Genomic DNA, 26,602 nt, shown 5'->3' on the forward strand with positions numbered 1-26,602 from the left:
CCTTGGGTACCACAAAAGATACAGGCAATGCAACAAGCAGAGTTCACCCGACTGCTCTTTTGTATGGAACGAAATGCTGAAGATATTGGAGCAGATTCACACACAATAAGATTTATTAAACAGTAAGGGAGAACTTTGTTCCCATTTAATATACTGAATGACCTAAGTGCAGGCAGCAAAATCCTTTGATGGGAGGAATATTCCAAAGACACTGATTCTAGATGCAAAGCAGCAGCCCCGGTAGGAGCGTTGGCTGTGCTGTGCTTTGTTCTAACAGGTTCCAGCAGCAGTTGAACCAACGTAAACCCAAACCTCAGCCATGCATAATTGAGCACTCGCTGCAGTTAAGGTAGGGCAAGTCTAAAATAAGCACACCACAATACGCCACTTTAATGTCATCTCTGCAAAATCCTCTCTAATTTCTCCTCTCAAGAAAGCACTGCTGAGGTCACTTGGCTCCTGTCCCTGCCTCAAACTCTGAGCAATTCCTGTCCTTACAAAGTCCTGAGAGCCAGCAGCCAGCTCCCGGTCAGTGGAAGAAAGGATGAAGAGAGTATAAAGAGGGGGAAGAGGAGGAAAAGAGAAAATTACCGAAGAAAGTAAAAAAAAAAAAAGATATTTTGCAAATTCCAGTAAATGGAGGCTGTGCTTGGAGCAAGACAAGGCAAGCAGACCTACACAAAACAACTGTACAGCCACTTAGCAGAGCATCCCCAGATCATAGCGGTGCCACATGCCACAGCCCTTCCCTCCAAACTTCCTGCTCTGTGCTACATTCAGACAACGAATCCTGCCTGGAGAGGAAGAAAGGCACAAACAAATCCAAGAGGAGCTCTTCCCCAAGCCTCAGGTTACAGATTTCGGAGGAACACAGTGCCAGGTAGATAGGCTGAGGCCAGGAGAGCAGCCACAGCTATGATGAGGAAAGCTCCCTCCTTGTCAGCTGTGCTCCCACTGGGTCCCCGGTGGCAGGAGAGGCTCCTGCATGCTCCTGGGTTGCCAAGGCAGAGCATCCCCTAAGGAGATTAGGGGGGGCTGGCAGCCAGCAGAGGCAGCAGGCAAGGGGAGGCCACTCTGCAGGCGTGGCTAAGGTGACCTTCTCAGACAGAGAAGTTCCTCCTTGTCCTTTCCTCGAGTTTCAGGAGATCCAGACATTAAACACAACATGAGAAAGCAAGGAATCTTCCAAGGGAGCCTCCAAACAGCCTCTGGGAACAGGGCAGGGGCAAAGGCAGATACAAACAGCATATGTACTCCAAGCCTGCACATCCCATCTTTCAAATCACACCTTTTAGGAGCATCTCTTCTGTTCTATTGCTCTTCTAACTAGTGGGCATTTGAGTTTGTTGCAGAGCAGCTGGAGCACTGCTAGTTTTGTTGACTCAGGGTCCCGTGGGTGGCAGACAAATGTCAGGCTATTCCAGCAATCCTTTGACGTTACCATATTTAAAACAGCTCGATAAACTGATTAAGTGGCTTAGAATTGACACTTTATCTTCCATAAACATCAGAACATCCTAAAGCTGTTAGTTAGATGCAACCACATGCATTTACACACACAACTACATGCATTTGTGAGCACCAGAGTATAGGTTTCATCTATTGATAGATCTGCAAAGAAATCTTTGACTTGTGCCTATATCAGCAGCATCCCAATCAATACAGGCAATAATTATACAGAAATAATACTTCTCTGCTGCTTTAAAGCCTCATCTAATATGCTGAATCTGTAACAAGAAAAGAAAATTGCTTGCTGGCTTCCTTTTGGCATAGATGCCACTAATTCATGTCCCAGTGTCCAGCAAAGGGGCTGGATTAACAGGGTCCTTCTTGTATTAGGTAGGAAGCTACTGGGAAAATGAGTATTGCTCAGACTCTGTCAGCAGAGAGGTAATCCCAGGGAAGCAGATTACTGTAAACAGGAAGATCACACATGCAAAAAGTGGGGGAAGGGTTGTTTGCACAAATCTGTTTCTGTTAAACAGCTCCATTAACAACACAAATCCTGTTTTAAATTACAACTAACCTCCCACGATCAACTTTTTATCCTGTTGCTTTTTCTATCTATGCCTGTTAACAACAGAGATTGCAAAGGAACTACATGGGAATTCACCAAAGCACCAAATCATTCTTACACATTCTCCACAATTTCTTTGCCATAGGAAAAACAGTTGAGGAGAAGCCTATCAGGGAACATTTTAAACTTCTCACCTCTTTTCACATGTTTTGGAGTACTGGTCTTCAGAGCTGCATCATTTCCTTGTAAATCAAAGCCCAGACAATGCCCTAAACCACTGACCTGGCAGCAGCATGCGACGGCCACTGAAAAAGAGCTCTCCAACCACCCCATCTTGCTGGCCCAGCCCCAAGCTGACCCTCTCTCCTTGCACACCATAATTCAGTAATTTTCCATGACAGGAAAATCTCAGTTGTAAACCGGGAACTGGAAACCTTTGGCTTTCAGTGGCTGCCCATGGCACAGCAGCCTATTAGCAAAGTTCTATTATATTCTACTGTCTATAAAGCATGTAGAAAAAAGTGTTAAAATCTTAATTGCTCTGGTTATGAAGCTCTCCTGCTGATTTTGACCTATTTAAAAGCCAACCTACAAGGCACAAAAGACTTTCAATTACCAAGCTTACCCAGGAGAGCACTATATTACTTGTAAAACAAGCCTGTGGACATCAATAATCCAAAAGATTAAAAAAAAAAAAAAAAAAAGAAAGTTTAAAAATGAACTTTCCTTTACCAAACTGGTGTGAAAGGAAAGAACTCAGCCCAAGCACCCAGCTACAGCCAAGTCTCCAGCTGGCGTTACACCAAGCTGTTCATCTGCACGCTTCAAATAATTCCAGCAATCCCCATGTGCTGGGAGACACTCCCCGAGAACAGAAAGTTGAATTCAATACTTAGCCACTCTGCAAAGTCACAGGAGAGAGCCTGGACTGCAATGCAGAGAACTTTGTGCTGTTATCCCAGCTCCCAGCCCTGTGGAACGGGACCCTACCGTCTCCAGCATCCCCTGCAATTCACCCGTGCTCTGCCCGTGCTGCAGCACCAGGTTTTTCCCTGTCCAAACACTCATTTTTTTTGCACCACGCCCCTCTTCATTTTCCAACTGCCAATTATCTGAACATCCTATTACTTGGTCAACAATTCTACAAGTCTAACCAGTTTTATTATTAAATTTTTTTTAAATATAATCAGAAACTTAGGGTAACTTATTTATCTGTAAGTTATACTCAGGACTCAGGTGCAATTAAATGTTGGGTTTTTCTGAGTATATTGTTCTAGTCTTCCATTGAGATTCTGGTCTTTTCTGGCAAGGTCTTACCCAAAGCCTCATTGTTAGAATCCTGGATTTGCAAAGCCCTTCCCTGCTTGCCCGCTCTCCCTGCAGATCACAGCTTGTCTAACAGACACCTCTCAGGGTTCAGCCAAGCAAGCTGCTGGATCTCACAGCAGGAGAGTTCTCCTCTCTCCTCTGGTCTCTGCTATTAGTGTTTCCAATTGGTTTGTTTTGATGGACCAGAAATGCTTAATTGATTGAGTTTCATTTCTCTGCTGAACTCAAGGTGAACACTACATGGAGGAGCCTGGGCTTTGCAAAGAAGCATCAGCCATTAAGAAATAGGTATTTATAAAGGGATCAAGTGAGCTTGCAGGTGGGAGAGAGCAGCCCAACACTAAGGGGAAGGTTTGTGACAAATACTGGGGTCTTGTTCAGTTTTCAGTGAAAAAATAAACAACTGCTGAAAGAAATATGTTCACCAATTCAGAAGAGAGGTGTCTCTCCAGAAACAAAGCACTCCACTCCTTTCCCCACACTCCAGTGTGTTGATAGCAATAGATATGCTGAATAAATGCAAACTGGGAGTGAGTCAAGCCTTAATAACGCATTGTGTAACACTGATTTCTATCCTGACAGCTAAATGAGGGTGAAAATCCCCCACCCTTTTTTTGAAAACCGACATTAAATTAGAATGAACCTGAAAAACACGGCAGGTTTTGCTTCTATTATTTACATGACTGGTGCTATTTTCTCATTGCAAAGAGGCAAGGAGGGAGGAGCGGGAACTTACCGAAAGTAGAAGAAGCTGTGGCTGGAGGAGTGGCCCCGTTTGACCATGAAGCCCAGAGCCATGGCTACCTGCTTCCCTGTGCCCTGCCGGAGCCCATTCCGAGCCCCGCTAGGACTGGCTCATAATGCCATGAAATGACTTTTAGCAAAGCAGGAGGATTCCCACGTGGCAGTAAATCCCAACAGGGCAAAGCCCTCCCAGCTGTCTGCAGAGCTTTGCTGCAGTCACCGAGACCATATGCAGCCAGTCGCAATCATCTTCGCTCCTTCTCCGTAAACAGAACTGCTGGTCCTCTTGGAGACTGACCACAAACTGGAAATATTAATTTGGTCTCTCCTTTCAAACAATATTTTCTTCAAGTCTTTTCTCATGCTTTTTTTACATGTTTTATATATTATGGACACTGAGAAAACATTACAGATGAATGTGTGAGTTGAAAAGCTCAAAAGATGCAGAAGGAAACAGGCTGGAAAAGCTGTGAGAGATGCTACAGTGACAGGGTGCCAGGTTGCTTCATGGTGAGAGCTGTTGGCAACCTGGTGAGACACTGCACTGACCACACACTGAAGAGTCTCATTTCCACCTGCCGTGGCTCACAAAGGAGCACAATCTAAGTCCTGCCACATCAGTGCCTTGTAAAGACAACATAAGTGTATTCAAGTACAAAAAACCACAGGCAAACAACCTGAGCCTGAGTAACACGAGGAATGTAAATTACAGACTGAGAGGTTATGGATTTATTTCTACAGGACACCTGGATGCTGATCCATGTTTCTAGAGGGGCACCAAAACTCTCTTCCCTCCCTATCCACTAACCCAGACACACTGAAATAAAGTTAAAAGCCAGAAAAGGTATTCTGGCCAATTGTTTTCTATTGAAACAGAAAATCAGATTACAAAAAAATCTGCAACTCATCTCCATCCCTGCTCCCTACAGCATTCCCAACTCCCTTCTGTTTTAAATCAACTCTGAACAGACAGCATCCATCCTCTGTCACCATCCAGCATGGCATGCAATGTTACAGTATCCCAAATCTTGATGTGCACCAGGATAACTAATCTTCCTTACTCCAGAATTTTAGAGGTATTTATCTATAAAATCTCCGCTTTCTTGACAGGTCCTAAATACCCAAAACCAAAAACCAATACCCAAAAGATGGTATGACAGCAGCCTCTACTTCCTTCTAATCCATGCAGGGTTTTAATTTATAAAGCTTTATAATACTTTCTTTGAAGGCAGGGCTCTTGTGTTTGTCAGAGCAAGAAAAGGGAGATGCTATCAGGCAATCTGGTCCTGAAAACCTGTGTAACACCATGACATCACCTAGAATCACCTGCTTGAAACAGGAAAGGGCTGACTCACCAGGGCAGGACAGGAGAGTTCTTACAGCTACAGATTGAGAGGCTCATACAGAATGGGGGAAGAGGAGAAGGTGAGAGAGTGGCAATTCCTTTTTGTGAATTTAGAGTCAGCTCTATGTTCAATAATGCCACCATGTGATTAAGTACTTAAGCATAAGGATTTTATGCTTTTGTGCTTTCAGGCCATCAGAGAAAATTCACATTTCATTTTCAGTCTAGTTGAAAAGTTGTGCCCACACAGGAGTAGAAGGGAGTAGAAGTCAGTCTGCTTTTTAAGAGAAAGCAGCTTTGCTGTGTGTAACATCATGTCTTAAAACAAAGATTGTAGGAAATAATTATAGCTACATTCATTAGCTTTCCCAGAATAACAGTGTTTCCCTGACACTACAAAAGCAAGTATCCAGCATGAGTACCAAGCTCAAGAAAGACAACCAGATTATTTATGGCTAAGAAATTTTTGCATTACAAAAATTCAAGCAAAGCTGGTTTCAAACAACAGTAAAAACAACAGTACTTGACTACCTGGTGGCATTATTTCAGGTGCTTATGCTCACTGAGTTGCTTTTATAGCCACATTGCAACACCCTGAAAATAGAGATTTATAGGAAAACTTGTCTCAGAGCAGCCTGGGTGGACTACAGGAGCAAGGCCATCTAGACGGTTAGTCACATCTGGTAAACAGCAGGCTTTTCTGTAACTCCTGATGTTAACAGACCTCCAACATCCACAGCCTTGCTATCTCTCTGATTTTATGGTCTGCCTTTCAGATGGAGAAGGCAGCACCATTGATTGAAGCAGCACAGCATGACAGATACAACTAATGAATTCAGCTCAGCTAAAGGAGAAGGGAAAATGCACTGAACAATGTCAAATCACAGATGCCTGCAGTGGCCTCAAGTACAGGCCAACTTATTTTTCACTCTATCTACTCCTGCTGGGCTACCGAGGAATGTAACACAGAATATGTTTAATAAAAACAATCAAGAGACTTTGCAAATAGTTAGGAAACACTGTGCAAGGGCCTTTGCTTGCCTCATATACAATCCATTCCCAGCCTGGATCTCCAGCCAAAAGCTAAACAGGCAAAGACATACCAAACGGAGCACTAAGATGGTCAGAAATTACTGAGTTTTTCCAGTTTTCTGAAAAACAGATCATCTGTTCCTTGTGGTAACACTGCAATAACCAAAACACCAACACCGTAAGGGTCCTCAGTGTGCCTGAATTGCACTGCACATCTCTGGGCTGTGCCAGCGCTGGCAGAACCACCCTGCTCGCACCAGCACAACTCCTCATCTCACCACAGCACTGGCCTGCAGGCAAGCACTGCATGCAGCAAGGCAAATTTCCCTCCAGATGATCAATCCCATGGTTTTGTATCATGAAATTGGAAGCCTGCAGCTTATTTGAAACAGATGCAGGAAAAGGTACTGGAGTCCATCTGCTTAACCTGAGCTTTTTGACAGCTACAAAGAGCAGCAGTTTTCCATCCTGTATCAGCAGTACACTGCACACTGAACTTCTGATGTGCCACAGGCAGCCCCACAACCCCCCTTGTGCCAGCTGGACAATAAATCCCCTTCTTGGTCCTCCCCTGCGGACACATCGCACCTTACCTGTCCTCAGAACTGTTGGGAGACGGCAGACGGAAGCTGATATTCCTGTCCAGTTTGGATTGACTCTTTGTCCTCTTGATGGATCCTTTCAGGCGCTTACTGAAGAAGCCCTAAAATGAGAAGTTGCAGAAGTGAAACAGGGAAACTGATGACAGTAGTGAATCACTCAATGCACTGACACGGAGTCCAAACACAGAGGTTAGATGTCAGTCACATTATGGGCTGGACTGGGATTCCTCTGAGCAGTAGGAAAGGCAGGGCTGGATTGTCAGTGACAGCTCCAGGAGGTGAGAGCCTCCAATTGCAATAATTAGCACAACTCACATTATTGGGGTACTTCAATGAATTCCAATTATTATATAAGAGACCCAAACCCCACAATTACCATTTAATAAGGAACACTCTTCAATATCACTGTTTGTTCCTACTTCCCCTCTACATGCCATATTTTTAATTCTTGGTGAGCTTAAAAGTACAGAGGTCTTATATTATGAGCTTCTATTGAGCCCACAACTGCAGCCAGGTTTTCCTGTTTAATTTAGATATAGTATGTTAAATCTTAAAATAATTCATAGTTTCAATAATCTGGCTAGCCAGAATAGGAAATTTCAAAGCATTTCACACACACCAGTGGCTTCAGATATCAGTTATAGTACTGGAAAGAAGCAAAGCTCAATTAAAAAATCTGCTTAGGATCTAAAAATACAATAAATCTTCAAAGAATCTGTCTTCAAACTACAATTGTTCACCCAACAATCACAGCTCAAAGCCATGTTAGTTGGAGGGAACCTCTGGGATCATCTCTGGCTCAGTGGGGGTGTGCTGCCAACACTAGGTCAGCCTAATTCTGACTTGGTCTAGCCAAGTATTGAAAACCTCTGGAGACAGAGAGAACAAAGGAAGGGGAATCTGCTTTTTGCATCTGAAGGCAGTGCTACACTTAAGACTGCCCTTCAGTTTCTGAGGCTTGTCAGCCAGAGGCTCCTCAGTGGTGAAAGCTGCTACATTCTCCTGACAAAGTGGAAAAGACCTGATATCTAAATACTGGGAAAAAACCAAACCACCCAACAAAAGAAACAAAAAACCACCTGCAAATGCCCCCCCAGTACACCACCAAACCAAAAAAACCCACAAAAAGCGAACCCCACAAGTGCTGGGGGCAAAGGTACTGTCAAAAGGTAAGAAGTGTTTTCAGCTATGTGCACTACTCACACTCTGCCCATGATGCTGCACTTTTCTTGGTCCTGGTATTGAAAAAGTGCCTTTGAAAAAACCCTGTAATCAATAGGTACTCCAGGGCTTCTCTTGGGGCCATTGCTGGAGTTCACGTAGAGGATGTACAGCACTTTCAAAGGCACTTTTGTATATTCTGACCTCTCAGCATAAAAGGTAACAAACCCAGCCACAGGGATTCAGATCTGCTGGGCCCTGGCTTCAGTCCAGTACCTCCCAGTCTACTCAAATTGCAAACATGAAATAATATGGCTTTTTCCCCTTAAGGGCAAATAAGACAAAGCTGACCCAATTCAGCAGGGGTCCAGAAGTATTTATGTTGAATAATTCCAAATCCCACTCAAAAAAGGACTGTGAATATTCATTTTTGTGTGGATGTACAGTTTCAAGTTGGTACTACTTTACATACTCTTGGTTTAATTGAACATAATCTATACTGCAATGAAACAAATGTTCTATCTGGGGTTGAATAAGGCTATCCAGGGTTGACTATATGAAAAAACAGAAACAAAAACAAGAAAAAATGAAACAAACGAAAAAACAACTCCAAACAGGGTAAGAATATATTGAAAGACAAAAAATTATTCAAACAAACATGTACTTATTGGCCATCCTCAAAAGAGTTAAAAACATTTGGAATATTTGCTCTGTGCTGGCAGTTCATGGAGGGCTGGTGCTTACAGATGGACAACCTGTGAGCAGCATGAAAAATTCACAAGTGCCAGAACTGAGCAGAGTTTTTCGACTTCCATTTGCCAAAGGAAATGCTTTTAAATACTGAATGCAGCTCTAAAAAAGATGTCGTGATGAAAAATAAACTTCAATCTGCAACAATACCACCTAACTGAAAGCTTTATTTAATTTTATTCCTATAGACAAGAAATCCCTGTCACTGTCTATAAAGCAGCTTGCACCATTAAAAAGACAAAACCACCTTTACTGCTTTTCTTATTGTCTAGGAATTTCTGCTAAATACTTATTTCAAAACAAAATAGACTCTTATTGGGTTCTTATATTTCAATGCAATGGAGTGTCTGAGCTTTAGGAATCTTCATGGAGCTTCTTTAAAAACATTGGGAATTTTCCCCCTTAAACAAACACCCTCAGACAAAAAGATGTAAATTATTACTCAAACTGCCTGAATTGATGAGACTATGTTCTTAATCAAAAGAGTACAAAATATTTGGTAGGATAAGCTAGCTAGGATGAAATTTGAAAAGAGACAGATTTGAGGTTCAGAATTAACAAGGGGGAGCTCTGTACAAGGTTTAGGGGAACAGGGATGGAAAAGAGAGATGGGGATAGGTCAGAGCAGGTTTATCATTTCATCCAAAAGCATCAAACAGTGGCCTAAGAAAACCCAATGATAACAACATCTAAAAATAATTCAATCCCACCAAGAATTCTATTCATCTCATTTGGAAGTGAAGCTACTCGACTCTCCCGCCCTGCCAAGAAGTAATCTCCACAGGAGAAGGGATAATTCAGCAGGCTGTTGGAAACTTCCCATCATAGCTGCACAGGGAAAGCACAGAAATTCTCAGCCCCAAGTATTTCCAACTGAGGGGTGGTGGCTGTTGAGGGCAGTTTTTGCTTTAGGAAAAGCTGACTTTGTGCCAAAGATGCCAACGGGCTGTTTGTCCATAAGCTGAGCAGAGCAGCACAGGAACTGTCTGATAAATTCAAAGACGGCCCAAGTACGAGCTACTCAACTCCTGAACTGCTGCTCCCTATGGACATGATGATTCTTCACTCCAGGGAGAGCAGCCCATGCATAATAAATAATGATTGTCCTGGCTTGTGTTTGGAAAGGTTAATTCAGCCATGAATGAATGAAAATGTGTATAATCATAACACAAATAAGCCATCGATAAATTGCAATGGTATTAAGTTTCAAAGCACTAAAAGGAGGGTAAAAATGGGCAACAAAAAAGGTCCATCTTACACCCAGTGTTGTTATCTCTTTAGTTCTTTCTGGGGACAAACACGCTGCATTTGAGCCTTGCAATGTATCTTGAACATCTGTAAATCTTGATGAGAAGTACCAATGCATTATTAATAACACCAGGTGGGTAACTTCATTTACAGAGCGATGAGACTCATCTTCTCTAAGGGGAAGGAATGGATGGGTACAAACATAACCCTCAAGTGACTGTGGATGACAGCAGAATTGCCTCTTCACTAACATGTGTGGTGAGGACATGAAGCATTTTATTCCTTAAGCTGTTCACAAGCAGCTATCAAGGAAAAAAATAGTGTCATAGCCAAGTGAAAACACTGTCCTGTGCCAGTAATGTTGTAAAGCTATGGGGAGGCAAGGAAGCAGGGAACAATCGCCAGGTGGTAAAATGGAAAGATCACACTAGAAGGATATTCCAGGAATGAGCAGCAAAATAATGAAGTTTACTTTTCCTATAACAGCAGAAGGCCAATTTAACTGGCAAGGAGGTGAAGTTTGCTTTTGAGCCTGTAACACTCAGCATTAAAATATTATCAGTGACTCCCTTTGGAAAGACTCTCAACCCTTTGAAAAGACTCTCTTGTCTACTCACACAGTAGAAAAGCAGATGAAAACAACCCTAGATACACCTTGGAGGTAATATACAGAACAAGACAGGGACTTACAACAGCCACATTCCACCACCTACTCGTCAAAAAACCTGGCACTACGTCACTGAAGAGGTGGCTTGTGCACAGGCACAAAAACAATAAAAAGCATGTTTGAATGTACAAACAGATGATAAAGCCCAATAAAAGCAGAGTGGTGTTATGTAAATCTGCTGTAGCTTTCACACTAATGCATCACTCTTCTGATTTTCTCATCTCAGCAAGAAAGCTAGAAACAGACAGAACTCCCGAAGTATAAACTGATTAAAGGTAGACAAGAGGGGGATTTACAAATGATATGTTTTAAAGACCAACTATTTATTTTAGGAACAAAGGCAAGACGGGATTATAGATGCATAAAACAAATAGAATGGAAATTACCTAAGCTCCTCATGCACCCTGTTACATAAGAAAACCAAAGGGCAATTTAACATGAGAGGCAGCACGTTTCACTGATTGTGTGGAGATCTTTTCCAATGCTATCTATAAATGAGCCCATCCAATTCACCACCACAAGATATTATACAAATTTTTTCAGCAAGATTAAAAAAGGATTATGTGTTTATATAAGGAAGAATAGCATATGTAGCTGCATTAGTCATGTTTAAAAATAACAAGAGTGAGCAATAATCATGCTTCAGGACACAAGCTGATCAACAGCAAGGATCAGGAAAGATATTTTTCCCCTGATGGGACAGCACTGCAGATTTGGCCAGGTAACAATTTCAACTTCCCAACAAAAAATGATCTACAGCCACAGGAGGGATGCAGAATAGAAGGAACAAGCTTAGGAACAGTGATAAGAAAGCTAAGGAAATGCAGAGGATACTGTAACAAGGATACATTGACAATACACCTGTCGATAAAATGCATCGTAAGATTGCATGTACTCTGGATGATGTGCAGGAAAAAGTCCTGCAGGAATCAAATTTCCAAGTCACTGGGAATTATACTGAAAAATTAATGAAGACGAAAGAGCTATCTGATAGCTAAGAGGGCCACATCAGCTTTTCAGATCCCAGTTCAGCAAGGTGTTGGGAGCAGCACCTGGCTGCCCCTGTGGGAGCTACCCATAGCAGGAACAGCAAATGGAAGGAGCATCCTTAAAAGCCCCTATCCAGGAATTAAGGAATACAGGTAAAAAGTTTGCCTGGAGAACAACAAAACAACAGTGACAAAAAATTAACATGATAAGAAACAGGTCACCTGACCCTGTCAGGAAGGGCAGGCAATGATTTCCCGACCCTGGCTCTTTCCCTGGCACGCAGCCACTAAGCAGCCCAACACTTCAGAACACCTTTTGATAATCGGCACACATGCTAATTACAAAAAATTATTAAAAATTAGCTTTGTTAAAGCTTGTAACATAAACTGAAGGAATGGCAGCAGGAATATCTAAAAACAGTAATTACAACAAGCGATAAGGTATCAAGGTAGAAGAAAGGGTCCAATGGGATGTGGTGGGGATAGTGGCCTGACTGCTTCTGCTTAACATCCTTGTTAATCATCCGGAAGGAAAGTTAAACAGCACATTAATTACACTGAGCTATATTAAATTAGGAGGTGAAGCAAGGGCCAGGGAGGACAGAGAAATAACACAAAGGGTTTGGAGCAATTAGAAACTGGTAACGCACATTCCTGTGAACTTTAGTACCAGAACTTGGAGAATCAATTGAATTAAAAACACAAGACCAAGAAAAGTGATAAAAGGGCCAGAAGGACTCATTTGCAGAGAGAGGACGCATTAATTAAACTTTGCATAGCTCGGCTAAGTCATGATTTGAAGGTGAAGAATAAAATGAATCGGTGCATATTTAAACACTACTAAGCCAAGGACAACTGGAATGTGAGCAGTGTTTAAAGCTATGTACATTTATGGATCCCCTGCATTAACTAAAGAATAAAAAGAATTGTTATCAGGTTTACACCAAACATGAGAATAATGTTCCTGCTGTTGAGGTCCACCAGACAGTGTCAGAGTCTGGATATCCCCATCATCTGATGCAACACTGAAGTTTGATGTAATGAACAAATCTGCTGTGGCAGCAAGACACTGTGAAAGTTATAGAGCCTGTGAACAGCACTACCCCAGAATAAAGATACAGATGAAAGTGTGGAAAGCATCCTGGAGGACAGTCAGTCACCCGTTTATGCTTTCCGACACAGAATTCACAGAATAGCCAGCATATCTAAGCCATCACAGCACAGGCAAGCGATAAAAACTAGAGCAGATTCAAACAAACACATCACAGGAAGAGTAGAAAGTGGAAGGAAAAATGTAGATTTCTATTGAGGGGACAGATTTGAGCACAGCGTTTTTCATGGGGGATGCTGTGATGCCTCACACTAACACAAATCAACAATTCCATCTCTGCATTTGTGCTGATGTGGAATTAAAAATATGTATTTCTATGCCATGGGGTCACACAGGCAGCACAGCTCAGACTCGTCCTACCCTGGCAGCATGGCAGGAGTGGAGCAGTGCTCTGGAAAAGCAACTGTCTTGCTGACTGCATAAAAGATGAGGCTGGGCAGCCACGAGATCTCATCAAGCTTTGACCTTCACTCGGGCTGGATGCATTGTCTTCTGTTCCATTTAGCAGTACTCTTAAAGAGCAAAGAGGCAGACAGCACTTCTATAGATCCAATTATATCCTCGGCCAGAAACAAAACAAGGAAGGCAATCTGCAAGTATCCTACATCAAGGTTCCTATAAAAATCACTTTATTTACTTCAAAGACTCTGTTCTGGCTTTCCTGTCTCATTCGCACTTGTTCCTTTGCCTCTTTCTCATCTTTCTTTCCCCATTAGCCAGTAGACATGGATGAATCATATTATTTGTAATAACAACTCTGAGCCAGAACTGGAGAGCACAGTGAGAGTCTGAAGGGTGAGTTTAGAGATTCCTCTCCATCCTGTCACTGCAGGAGGTCTGAGGATGTGGATAGTCCCATATTTACCCAGTTCCAACAGCAGAGCAATGAGGTAATGTGTCAGGCTGCAACAGTGCCATGGGGGCTCCACAGTGCCACAGTAGGGAACGGGATGCACGGAGACCAAGGCACTGCCAGGACGTGGTGTGTGTGGGAAGGCAAAAGCTGGTTTCTTGCCCACCAATGCATCACAGTGCCTACTTGGAGCCAGCTCCCTCTGCCTCCCTATTTGTTCAGTCAAATAATATCCATTATTAAAAATATGATTTTTCCTATATATGTATCTATAAACAGTACACATCTGTCTATATGTGAGTAGACATATTTCTTCATCTCCATTTTCCTACCTTTTGTGCCCTTTCCTTCTCTCTCAATATTTCTTTCTGACACGCGTGGCAATTGTCAAACATCAATGTATGCAGCTGAACATAGATGGAGGCTAAAGTTTCAAGTGCAGACAAGAAAATTTGGGGCAATGAGGAAGAAAAAGAACAGACAAGCACTAAGAGTTCTTCTCTCTGTATGTGTTGTGCAGTGTCAACATTTGCAGAATCCCGTTTACTCCCCTTGGTGGAAGATAACCAGAACAAATCATGGAATTTTAGAATAGTTTGGCCTGGGAGGGACCTTAAAGATCATCTCATTCCAGCCCCCTGCCATGGGCAGGGACACCTTTCACTGTCCCAGGTTGCTCCAAGCCCCACCAACCTGGTCTTGAACACTGCCAGGGACGGGGCACCCACAGCTTTTCTCGGCAATGTGTGCCAGAGCCTCACCACTCTCACAAACATGTAGAACATGCTAGTGTCCATGTAGTGAACCATGAGTAGTTCAATCTAGGAAAGAGTACAACTACTGAAATTCTGCTTTTCACACACTAGTAAATTTAAACATACATCTTTTCCTCCAGTGCCCATGCAGGAGGTAAAAATGCAAATTTCTCAAACTTTACCATATCAGCTCTTAAAAATAAATCCCTCATTGACCACCACCACTGAGTAGATTACTTTAAAAATGCACTGTCAAGGAAATGTTTGCTTAAAGGCAATTGCACTGTTATGAATCAAAATTCCAGATGCTAAAGCAATGCCAATTAGCAGTATTAAAAAAAGCAGATGCCTTGTTCTGAGTACCACTGCCTGTGCTTGAAAGGCAAAAACCTGCACAGAACATGCTGGAAGCTACTGTCCTATTGAGAAGACAGCTTTTAAATAGCTGTTCTGAGAGACAAACTTAAAAAGCTGTAAAAGCAACTTATTATGAAAGTCTCAGCATAATTTTCCATCAGGATGGAAGAAGGTTAAGCTGTCCCCTGCCTTAAGCTGCTTTCTGTTAGAAATCCAAGCAGTGAGTAGATGAGGTATGGCACAGAGTCAGGGCCACGGGAAGAATAACTGAGACAGCACTATGCTGCAGCTGCCTGTAGCCCTCCAACCTGCACTGTAGGTGACAAAGTGGGGAAAAACAAAAAAGCAAGTTCTCTTACTATTAATCTCCTTTGTATGTAGAATAAATCCCTGTCAAATAGTGACAACTTCACAGACACAGATTTGAAGCCATTACAGGCACCTTTTATATCCTTCACTTGCAGCTCTTCTCAGATCAGTGATCCAAGACTGAGACTTTCACAAGGCACCCAAGTCACCTTTCCTCCTTCTGAAAGCTGGGAAATTGTTATTATCAGTCAAAGGCATGAACATGATTCCTCCCCATCTTCTCAGCTACTGATTAGATGTATGCCAACCTACAGAGTTAACAGTGTGTTTGGTTTCAGCAGTTTTGGCTTGAACTCATCTGTACTGTTAAGCAAGCTGACTTCTAATTGCAGCTTGCTCTTCTAAACAGCTCACAAGCTGCCATGTTTTTAAAACAGGGTGATCTCAGTCCCCACTTAGAGGTAACAGGGTGTAAATGGTTTACTCAGAACAAAACGTCCAAAGCCAGAAGCCTTGTCCCCATGAGGGGGATAGGAGGGTGCATTATGCTCCTGGATGTACAGGTGGTCAGGCAGACAAAGCAGCAGAATCCAGCTCCACATGGCACAAAATAGCTTCTAGCTTTCTGCTGGTTTCTGCCCAAGAAAAGCAGCCAGGTACTGCTTCCTGAGCCTATTTGCCAGAGTCCTAAAAACCCAACACACCACCAGGGGAAATGAGAAACATTCTGCAGGGTTCTTGTTTTGAAAGAGAGCAGGAGCTAAGTAGTATTAGAGAACTATTAGAGAAGAATTAGAGAACCATTAAAACATTACTTAAGAGACAGGATCATCATTAAAAGAATAGTACAAAAATGAGGAAAAAAGGAGGCATATAAAATAAACAATACAGCTAGTCATCAAACACTTCTGATACACGTGCAATTGTTAGACAAAGCTACTATGATGCATGTATACATCTAAAGGCTTGGGCTATTATAGATGAAGGCAAAGAAAACAGAATTTCTTATAAATGAAGACATGGATAAGATGTTTGAAGACTCTCAGAGTTCAGAAATCTTTCTGGAACTCTGTGATCACGGACTTAGTATCAAAATCTTGGAACCTGACATAACAGAACATTCCTCTATCAACTTCACATACAAATAGACCAAGGCCCTTTTTCCCCCAAGTACTACCCAGAAAACAGATCTCTGAAGTGACAGAGGTTCATTCATAGAACACAGAATAGCTCAGGTGGGAAAGCACCTCTGGAGATTATCTAGTCCCTTCCAGTCTGTATTATTCTATGACTCTGAAAAGGGCCCAAGTAAGGATACCCAGTGTAATCACTGCTTCCTTGGTCCCTTTCTGTATTCCAATATGCCATAAATTCAATGCATGTCATGTATTCAATATACTCTGACCAACCTTAATCCTTGAATAATTTAACTAATTCTCATTAAATCTTTTGACTGTTTTTAAACTTTATTTTTAAAATTACACGATGCAAGATTTACTCTGAAGTCTGCAGATTACTTGCCAAAAGTAAAGGAGAGTTTGAAAATGTTTGCAATATTCAAGTTAGATATTTTAAAACATGAACAAATATTGTTGAAAATCACTGGGCACCTCATTTTAACTCGTAGCATTTGTCTTCAGTCTAATAATAAAAATGCTTTTGTGCTTCTGGACACAAAGACTGACCCAAGCAAAATCCAGGCTGTAGCTGAACAACTCTCATGCAGACTCACAGCCAACTGGACTTACAACAAAATCCAAAGAGCTAAAGAGAAGTTAACACACCTGCAGAAATTTAATTAGCTTCTGAATAAACTATAAAACCATTTCAGTGCTATCACATGCTAAAGGAACTTGTTTCCTTGTCAAGATTGAATATGGAATATGCAATCCCAGGAGACAACTTCAAAAGTATTTATATAGGTCACTGCCCACATTAACACTGATGTTTCTCAATCTGCAACTTTAGATAAAGGCAATGAAAAGGAACAAGTTAGGGATCTACCAGTAATCTTATTGATAATATATGGCACTTGATAGCAAAACCACTTGGTCTACTGGAAATATTAACCAAACATTCCTTTGCCCCCAGGCTCCCCCAGACTGGTTGTACACTGTGATATTTTAATCTCCTCCCATTCAATGAGACAAATGCCCCTTTGCAGGGAAAACACACTTACTGGTACTCTGAAAGGAGAAGTGTTCGGAACATCCATGGAGTTGGTTTTCTCAGAGGTGCTGGTCCCTGAGATGCTCCGTCTGCGAGGAGATCTCTCTGCTGGGACCTCTGAGGAAGAGAAGAAGAAGGTGGTGAATGGGTGTCCGGGGGTGGGGAATAGTCAGGCTTTGTGCTCTGTAGGACAGAAGCCTCAGGAAAGTTTTGAGTGCATTACTAAACTGCTGAATTAACCCACTCATTTACCTTTATCTTATTCACTTACTAACCTACAATGGTATTTTCACTGACAGAGTCAAGGTTGTGAATCTGACTTGACTGTGGGAGATTAAAATAAAAAGTGATGGCAAAGATCAATATCTGGACATACTTAATATTCTGCTACTGTTTGAGAGGCAGTATTCAGAGAACTTAAATCTATTTTTTTTAGATCTATTTTTTTTTAACGTAAGCAGTGCACTAATTAACAGATAACTACAATCAAGACCCAAGGAAGCTCAGTTTTAGTCCCAGCTGAATGTAATTTCGCAAAGGTCAAAGTTCGGTCGTGTAGGATCCCACTACTTGCTCAAAGCATGTAACCAGCAGAAGACTTATAAGTGCCTGAGTAATATGACATATGTATCTCTGCAGATAAAAAAAATAGGTCAACTTCTCCTCGTTCTGGCAGTATGACCTTACTAAGACACGACTGTGGCATCTTAAATCCATGCAGACTGATCTGATGAGCACGAATATTCATAAAAGCTGCACTGATGTCTTTGACTAGTACAAATACTGGCATAATAGCTAATAAAGTACACACAGCATTAAAAATCTCTCCACAAACACACATATATGCATTTTTATATAGAGCTAGATATGCATATGTATGCATACCGATACCTTTATCACAAGTGCTGCCCATCTCCAGCTCAATTGCCAGACTTTAAGGAATCCAGCTTCACAAAACACCTCCCGACACGGGGAGGGAAAAAATCACTTCCTAGCAGAAAGTCCATTGTTATCTTCTGAACCTTAAAGAAAAGGAGCAAGCCGTGACTCCAGGCAGTGACATTTTGACTCCTGCTGTTCTCCCTTTCAAGAGCCAGATGAAGCTTGAACTTCCATTGCTGGCTGCCCGGCCCTGGGGATCCGTGACTTCCACTGGAGGGAACGTGGGGTGTCTCCGTCCCCCTCCCTTGCCGGGCTGGCGGGGAGTGAGCGAGCGCAGCAGCAGCAGCACACAGGACTGCAGCTCTTCAATCAATCGCTCCGGCTGCACATCCTCATTACTTACTTTCAGGCTATTAAGAGACGCCCAACTGCCGGCTTCCCTCCGCTACCGAAAATTTCCCTGTGCATCCTGATTCACAGCAGCAAAAAACAAGGTTTATGGGGAGAGACAGCCCGCTGGTGCCACGAGAGCGGCGTTTTCCTCCAAAGAGCCGAAGCAAAAAAAAAAGGAGAGAAGCCTTCTTCAGGGATAACATTACTTGTGATGTCTTTACATACTGGATTTTGATTTCAGCAGAGTTATAATACGTCTCTCCCATGGATGCTTGGAGACTGACAAAATGGAGCATAGAAGAGGAGGAGAGGTGAAGAAATCCGGACCCTGCAGTATTTATCTTTTAAAACAAGCAAATTGCTGACATTGAGCCCCTCAGTCTGCTCGGGGAAAGGACTGCTAAGAGGGAGAGCAGCCTCGTGAAGCAGGCAGAGTCCAACACACAGTGTGGTGAGTCCCACTGGGGACCGGGCAGGGAACAGCCGGCTGCGAGGGCGATGCCCGAGCCCTGCCCGCACCGAGCGAGCGCATCCCGGCCCGCCAGAGCCAGGGGAGCCGCGACGGAGAGATGCCCCGGTGGGGAGAGCCCTCCTCCCTAGAGCAGCACCGGCCACGCTTTCCTACAGCAGCACCTGCTCCAGAGCTGGAGGGTAAGTCCCCATCAGGGCACCTTTAGAGAACAAAGCACTTGGAGCAGGGCCAGTGCCAGCCCAAGGTTTTTGAGTCAGTCAGTCCCACCACCTCAGAGCCTTTGCAGTGCTGCCAGTTTTACCTGACGGTGCACTTTGATATCACCAGCTGCCTCCCTGACCTAGATGAAGGGAAACTTTATTTTCTGCAGCACCTCTAAGTACTGCTCTGCCCAGAGCTGTGTTAGGTAGGATATAAAAAACTGTCTCTGCCGTTCCCTGCCATTCCCATGTCCATGTAACAAAGGCAAATGGGATTGATATATTCCATTGGAACAGGGCTAGAGTGAGCACCTTTTATGTTACACTGACTAGTAATGAGTATCATAATAGGTTTGGCTTCCTCTGCTTCTCACGCGCAGGAAATCATATCAAAGCTGCTGCGGTAATTTAAAACAGTCTGTTAACTTTGCTGAGTCATAAATGGAAGCACGACCCCAAATTCCCCACTATTTTCCACAACATGTTCTGCAGGAGGAGCAGTTTGGGAAAGGGCTTAACTTTAAACTGAATGGAGTTGAAAAGCTACCACAAGGAATGTGCCTGGCTTGCCTTGCCTTCCCTCTCCTCCCCAACATCCACCCAGCAGCAGTCAAACTTTTTGCAAATAAAATGTTGATATTTCAACGGTAAAATGAATTTCTTCTTTTCTCACACCATCACAGAAATGTACCAAATAGGGAAGGGAAAATGAAATATTCACTAGGTGCCTGCAGTGAACTAAAAATAAAAACTACCTTTCCCTCTCTTCTTCTTCTAAAAAACAACAGTAAATAGACATGCTTAGTCCCTAGAAAAGGAAGACCCAGATACAACAAAATTGTCGAGATATGTTAACTGGGAATCAAGAGCTGAAGCAACTTACTATGATGCCTGTAGAAAAGTATTTTGCTGAGTCTTGTGAAAGAAATCTATACTGTCACCACCAGGCAAAAAATTAGACAGTTCCCTCCCCTGTTCCACTAGTAATGCTTGAGGCTACTCTTGCATAATCTTCACCTGCTGCAAAAATCAATGCACCTCTCATCAGCTTAGTATTAAATTACAACTGCTTTTTTGCATTGCTCACTCTCAGGGACCAAGGCTACAGATAGATCACATTGTTTATCCATCAAAACAATCTGAAACCCTTTTCAGCTCTTTTGTTTCTGGGAAGAAAAGAAAAAAAAAAAGGCAAAAGGAAAGAAAACCCACCTGACAGATCCTCCCCATTTCGACCTTCAACAAAAAATTGCAGAATCTTACAGTGGTTTGGGATTGAATGGGCCTAAAAGATCATCCAGGCAGGGACATTTTCCTCAATACCACCAAACAAATAAGTTGTAAACATCCCAATAGGTCACTGTTGTCACCTGGTACACAGTAATATCTACGTAAATAGGTATTTATCCAAATAAGTATTTACACCCTACATAGCAACAGTCAGTTTCAAATTAGCTGAGCCAATTACTCTGCAATGACAGATGCCTCTGAGGAGGGAACTGCCCAAGGATACAATGCAGGTAGGTCTCTTATCTCATCCTGCTGAGCCACTCTCTACCCTCAGCAGCACCAAAGCTTGCTCTTAGGCCAGGAGGAAGGTTTCTGTAAGCCAGGTGCCACTTTGTACATGGAGTAGTGGTGAGGGTTGCTCTCCTTTGAAGGGAACCCTCTCTGCCACAGTGGTGTAGCCTCAGTGACCTCTTACACCACAGGGCTCTGGGGGTTAACCTAAATTTCCTATTTCTGGGTGCTGTGGCCACTTGAAAGACTTGCTGTAGTAGAAATTTGTATTTTCACTATGAGGAGCTTTTTCTCCAGGTGGGAGAAGCAGACACTAAAGCTCCCAGCTTTGTCGGACAGCCACACCAGGTAGGAATTATTCACAGATACAGAAGAAAGAACAAGAAGAGGAAGAAGTGTCTCAACAGCATTTTTCAGATGGGTATTACTTAGTGAAATAGGAAGCCTCATATCAAAATAAATAAAACTGTTAATGTTTTATCATGCAATAAGCATTCTCTCACATTTTGATCACTTGGGGAGAACTCAGACTTGGGCCCAATTCACAGACTGTCATAAAAATTTAATTAAATGTCCGTACAAGAAGCCTAAGGTAAAAGCAAACTCAATCCCCCGATCTCTTTTAAGTCCTGAAGTCCAAGTTTGTGTTCTGACTAAAATACATTATGCAAATCCTGCAAGGTATAACTTAGAGTAAAAAATGGAAAATTTCCACATTCATCAAGGCAACCAGACGGGGAAAAAACCACAAGAAGATACATCGGAGTGAATGAAACCAAGTTTCAGGACACTGAAGTGTACAAAAGCTGCCAAGCGTGAAAAGGGAAATACAAAGGGAACCCTGCGAAGATCACTGACTGTAGAACTCCAGCATCGAACAACTGCTAGATACAACTATGATCAAAAACTCTCACAGTCCATTAGCAAGGGTTTGAAAGGAAGATACTGTGCTTTACTAGGGATTGAGTCCATCAGATAAGTCTTGAAAGATGATCCAGGTAACTATAAATGATTTTAAATTTATAGACAGGCAATTCTGTTGTTGTTAGACACTTGCATTGTGCTGGCATATAAAAACGGTGTAATTGAATTAGTGCCCAGTATAGAAGGTGCATAGAAAGCAACCTAAACGACACCCACTCAGTCACTTAAAAGACTCTTAAGTCATTGATTCCTAAATGACTTTACAGTCTGAAAGACAAGATCTAACATGCAAAGCAGATACATACAGGAGGAGGTTGGAAGAAAGGGCACAGAAATCATAGGAGAGAATAATTTTGGGGTTTCAAGTATAAACTCCCACAATTTATTTTCCTAGAAAGTTTGGAGGAAACTGTACATGGCACTGAGTACAACATCAGCTGTTCTTAGACTGCTGCACTTGCTTTGAAGCAGAAGAACAAATACTCCAGCTCTGCAAACCAGGTCAGAAATGAAGCAGATGCACATCCCTACACTGCTCAACACATCCTCTGCCTGATGTGCAGTGTGTGGCTGTACAAAATTTGGGATCGTTGCTCCTTTTTGGCCTCCTCATGCAGCAGCCTGTAAAACCTCCCTTAATGGTTGACTCCACATGCAGTCAAACAAATTGCCTGGACAAGGGTGCCAGCACAAAAGCAGAGACAAGGAGCTGCTGCCCATGACCCGGAGATGCTGATGTCCTCATTAGTTCCTAATGATCTTGGACTGCCCCTGCTAATTCAAATTACCTTGTGTTTGCTGCAGAGATTGCACACAGACAATTAACACCGATCAGCTGATGCATGGTAACTTGTTCCTGCAGCCTAATTTGTTTAGAGGCTTATGACTTAAACACACATTAGTATGATATCAATATTTATTGTTCTCGTTATTAAACAACAGCCTTGAGCCACAGCTTTCCAAACCAATCTTTTTCCTGTCTGTAAAAGGGCTGTGAACTGAGACATTCTCTAAAAAGCAATCCTTTGGGATAGCCTCACTGGCTCTAGAACAAACCAAAGCTCAACAGCTCCTGCCTGTTCCTCTCCACGGCTCAGAAAGCTGCTCTGAGTCTCAGCACTTCTTGCTCACTGTGGCAGGATTTTGTGCCTGAGCAGTAAGAATTATTGTTACTGACACAGGAAAAGACCAAACGTACTGCAGACATCCGAGAGGTGTCATGGTCCTAGAGTTAAGCCACCACTTCAGAATTTTTATTCTAAATGCATCTGCACATTTCTCTTAAGAAGAAAAACTTTGAGCAGTCTCCCCTGATTTATCTTGCTACCATCACGCAGTTCAGAAGTCTGGCAAGCTAAGTGAAATGAGAGGAAGTGGACTGAACCCAGGGATCAGCTTGTCAAGTGGCACGGAGAAGAAAACCAGAGTAGAAAGTAACTTGTTTAGTCAGTCCAGTTCAGTTCATTTGCTCCAGGGCACATCCCCATTCACAAGGTAACCTTTGCCCAGTGTTTGTAACTATTTCAAACAGTTTGTAAACAAGTTTAATTAAAAGAGCACATCACTTAAACAGCTTTAAAAAAGAAATAAGGTCAGGTTACTGAAAGACTGAAGAAATTAAGCACCAAAGTCGTAAAGACTTCCCAGTAAAGTCTTAAAATCCAAAAAATACAGTTTATAGCCTACCGTACCAAGGAAGGAGAGAAGGCATTTCTCATCTTCCGTGCTGCTATCCAACCATTCAGCCACATGCCCGGGAGAAAGAAGACTTATTCTCCAGCCAGAAAACCTTTCCATGCAGGACACAGTGAGTGAACGAAGCAGGGTGGGAAGGATGGGGAGGTGCTGATGGTCTTGGAATTCAAGTACTCCAGTTATTGTCTACACTGACAAACATGAGAGTGTGATCCTGTCCTGTTCTCTCAACCCTACATCTGACACTGCAGGCATGGGTGGGAGCAGTAGCTGGGATTTGTACTTGTCCCTTTGTATCAGGTTTCAGTCCGAGCAGGAATAGAAGGAAGGCAAAAAAAGGAAGGGGAAATGGAGGTCTCAAAATCCAGTAGAGGCAGGAGGTTATGATAGAATGAACTTCAGTAAAAAGTAGAAATACATCAGTGCTGAAGAAGCTCAAATAAGTCAGGACAATAGCTCATCAGCTAAGTGCAATATAGCTCTAACATTCTTCACAGTGTTGGCTTTGTTTGAAGGCTCAGGTATTGTGCTTTATGCTAGAAGAAAAAACAGCAAGCTCAGAGGCAATTTAAATCCCCTCCCCATTACTGACGAGCCTGCATTCCCTTGTTTACAAGCCCCTTCCTGCTCCAGCTATTATCCCAGCATCCCAGCCTTCCCTGCAATGAATTTGTTCATGCAATGGCAGGTTGATCAATCTGTGAATAGGAAGCTCCCACCCCTCCCTCTCCCCTCCTCTTGCATGGCGGCAGCATTGATCGGCAATAATGGAATCTGCTGCTGGCTGCCAACAGCAGCAGGAGCCGGGGAGCTGCTCCTGTTCCCCAGCGCCGAGCAGCAGGACAGGGCAACGACTTCTCTTCCTCAGCGCCCAGAACAAGCACAGCCCTGCTGGATCCAGCCCCCACTGCCGCAGGGCAAAGCAGAGACAGGTAAGGAAACAGCAGCAAGCTTGGAGGCTCAAAGAAGCCATCAGCACTGATGGGTGGTTATTTATCTCAAAAATAAAAAACAAGCTAAATGGGAAACAATTCTGCCCTGCCTGGACAGCGAGCGAGCTCTGCAGTGAAGGCTCATCGCCGTGACTTTAAGAGGGGTAACATTTAATCGTACGGGATTTACAGCGTAAGATTTATTCTACACAAAAAGGGCATTTTGCAGGTTTACACATGCACAAGCAGTGACGAATCGTGTAAGTGAGGGACTCCCGGGCCCCACAAATCAAAATTGCCTTTGTCCTCAGGGGCTGGCGCTGATGCTCTCATCAAACTGCACCCTTTAAAGAGACAGCTGTCTTTTGCTCACCAATTTCTGAACCTGCCTTTATTTTGAATAATTTATACACTTGCCAATCCCTATTACAAACAAAGATATTTGCTGACCACTGACTGAAACCCAGGCTACACCAAAAAGCCATTAGATCAGCAAAGCAAAAAATTAAATGCCAACCAACAAATGAAGGGAAAAAAAAAAAAAAGAGCTATCAAGTCCCAGCAGGGAGGAAGATTCCAATTACTAAGACAAACTGTCGCAAGTATTGTTTGTGCAGGACAGATATTTTCATAAAACACCTGCCAAGCAGGGCATACGCTCTACAGAATTCCCAGTTAATGAGGGAACATGGGACAGGCGGTCCAGGAGCGAGGTGTCCTAGCAGTGTGTCAGACTGAGCAGAGTCTGCTCCCACTGAACAAGCACATCTGCATCCCACATCTGGGATGAAAACTCAGAAACGTTCCCTACATCATATAAAATCCTGTGATACATAGATCCTGTGATACATAGATTCCCCATGCAAAAAAGAGCTGTTTTTTTGGGTTTTTTTTTAATAAAATGAAGGGTTCCAACAAATTTCCCTCTGTGTGGGAGGATAACATTTCATCCAACTTCCACAAGTAGAATCTTTTCTTTAAGACTGTGCAAACTGATCACGTAAATCTACTTGCAATAAGAATGGAATTAAAGAACTTTTAGAGAAAGGATTAGATACTTATTTTGGTCTATCTGGTTGGTCAATATGAAACTACAATTTCAACTCCTTTCTTTTAGTTCCCTAATCAAATACTGTACTCACAATCACCTGTATGTCTTTCCATTAAAAACTTGCAATATTAACTATCAGCTCTATAAATAAAAGGTTCTAGAGAAAACAGAGTTATAAGTATTGATTTCCCATGAGTGCTTACCAATTTTGCATCCTTTCTAGAAGTACAAATCACATACAGATCCCATTTTCCTCCCTGGCTGCCTCATCTTGTGTAATAATTTAGCTTTATTAATCCCTCCCAATATTTTAAAATGTTCATGATAGCAGGGGAAGTATATTACATACCAAATATGAAACAGGTTTATTGGGGTATTTTAAAATACTGGAAAATTAAAAAAAAAAACTTTGTAAAAAATGGAGCTAGAACTGACAGAGATTTTAGTCAGGAGGATGCAACTAGGATATGAAAGGACAGTGAAGTTTTTGATAAGCAGATTTCTTCTGTGAATTAACATTCCTGGGGAAACCCACAGAAGGGAAAAACCTGCATAAATACATCCCTATTATTTATCTTCATTTTGTGTGGTTTAACAGGTCACATTAACATGCAGGTCACCTGCCTGCAAGAGACTGTCAGGAGGTGGAGATAGACATCAGAATAAAAGCAAGAATTACAAAATTCTTGTAAGAAAATCAGTCATGAACACAGTCCCCCTAGAAATCCTGGAAATTTAAAGTGATAGGAAAGATGTAGAAGAGCCACTGACATTACAAAACACCAAATGCATCTAAGCTGACTTGAAACACCTTTAGAATATCACCCAGTGACTTCACCCATTCACTGAATTATTTCTGAACAAAGACCCATCTTCCAGAAAAAGGAATTGTCACCACACATGGCAAAGACATAAAGAGCCTGTCTGATCCCCTGTAAGCTGTTCCAATGGTTAACTCCACTCCTGCTTAGCAAATTGCTCCTTAGTTCCAAGACTGAATTTATCAAGCTTCATCTCCCAACCACTGGGCTCTGGCTGACACTTGTATTCTTTGATAGTCCATTGTCAAACACTGATATCAGAAATGTCCTCTC

The 26,602-nt window shown here is 42.5% G+C and overlaps 1 protein-coding gene across 16 annotated transcripts in view; it reads right to left on the reverse strand.

Moving 5' to 3' along the window:
- The window catches only part of RASAL2 (RAS protein activator like 2), a 170,834-nt gene that overhangs the window by 31,915 nt on the left and 112,317 nt on the right, over nt 1-26,602 (reverse strand). For 14 of the 16 annotated variants that reach the window (XM_033067231.1, XM_033067227.1, XM_033067236.2 and 11 more), the window contains 2 exons: nt 17,449-17,555; nt 7,061-7,170 (listed from right to left, as the gene is read on the reverse strand). In XM_033067231.1, coding sequence (XP_032923122.1) covers nt 7,061-7,170; nt 17,449-17,555 — 217 coding nt within the window. Of the gene's footprint in view, nt 1-7,060; nt 7,171-17,448; nt 17,556-18,329; nt 18,453-23,521; nt 24,236-26,602 lie in introns of those variants that run through there. The other 2 variants (XM_033067241.2, XM_033067242.2) reach the window with 2 other exon arrangements.

The sequence above is a fragment of the Catharus ustulatus genome, chromosome 9 (genome assembly GCF_009819885.2).
Source record: "Catharus ustulatus isolate bCatUst1 chromosome 9, bCatUst1.pri.v2, whole genome shotgun sequence".
Classification (NCBI taxonomy): domain Eukaryota; kingdom Metazoa; phylum Chordata; class Aves; order Passeriformes; family Turdidae; genus Catharus; species Catharus ustulatus.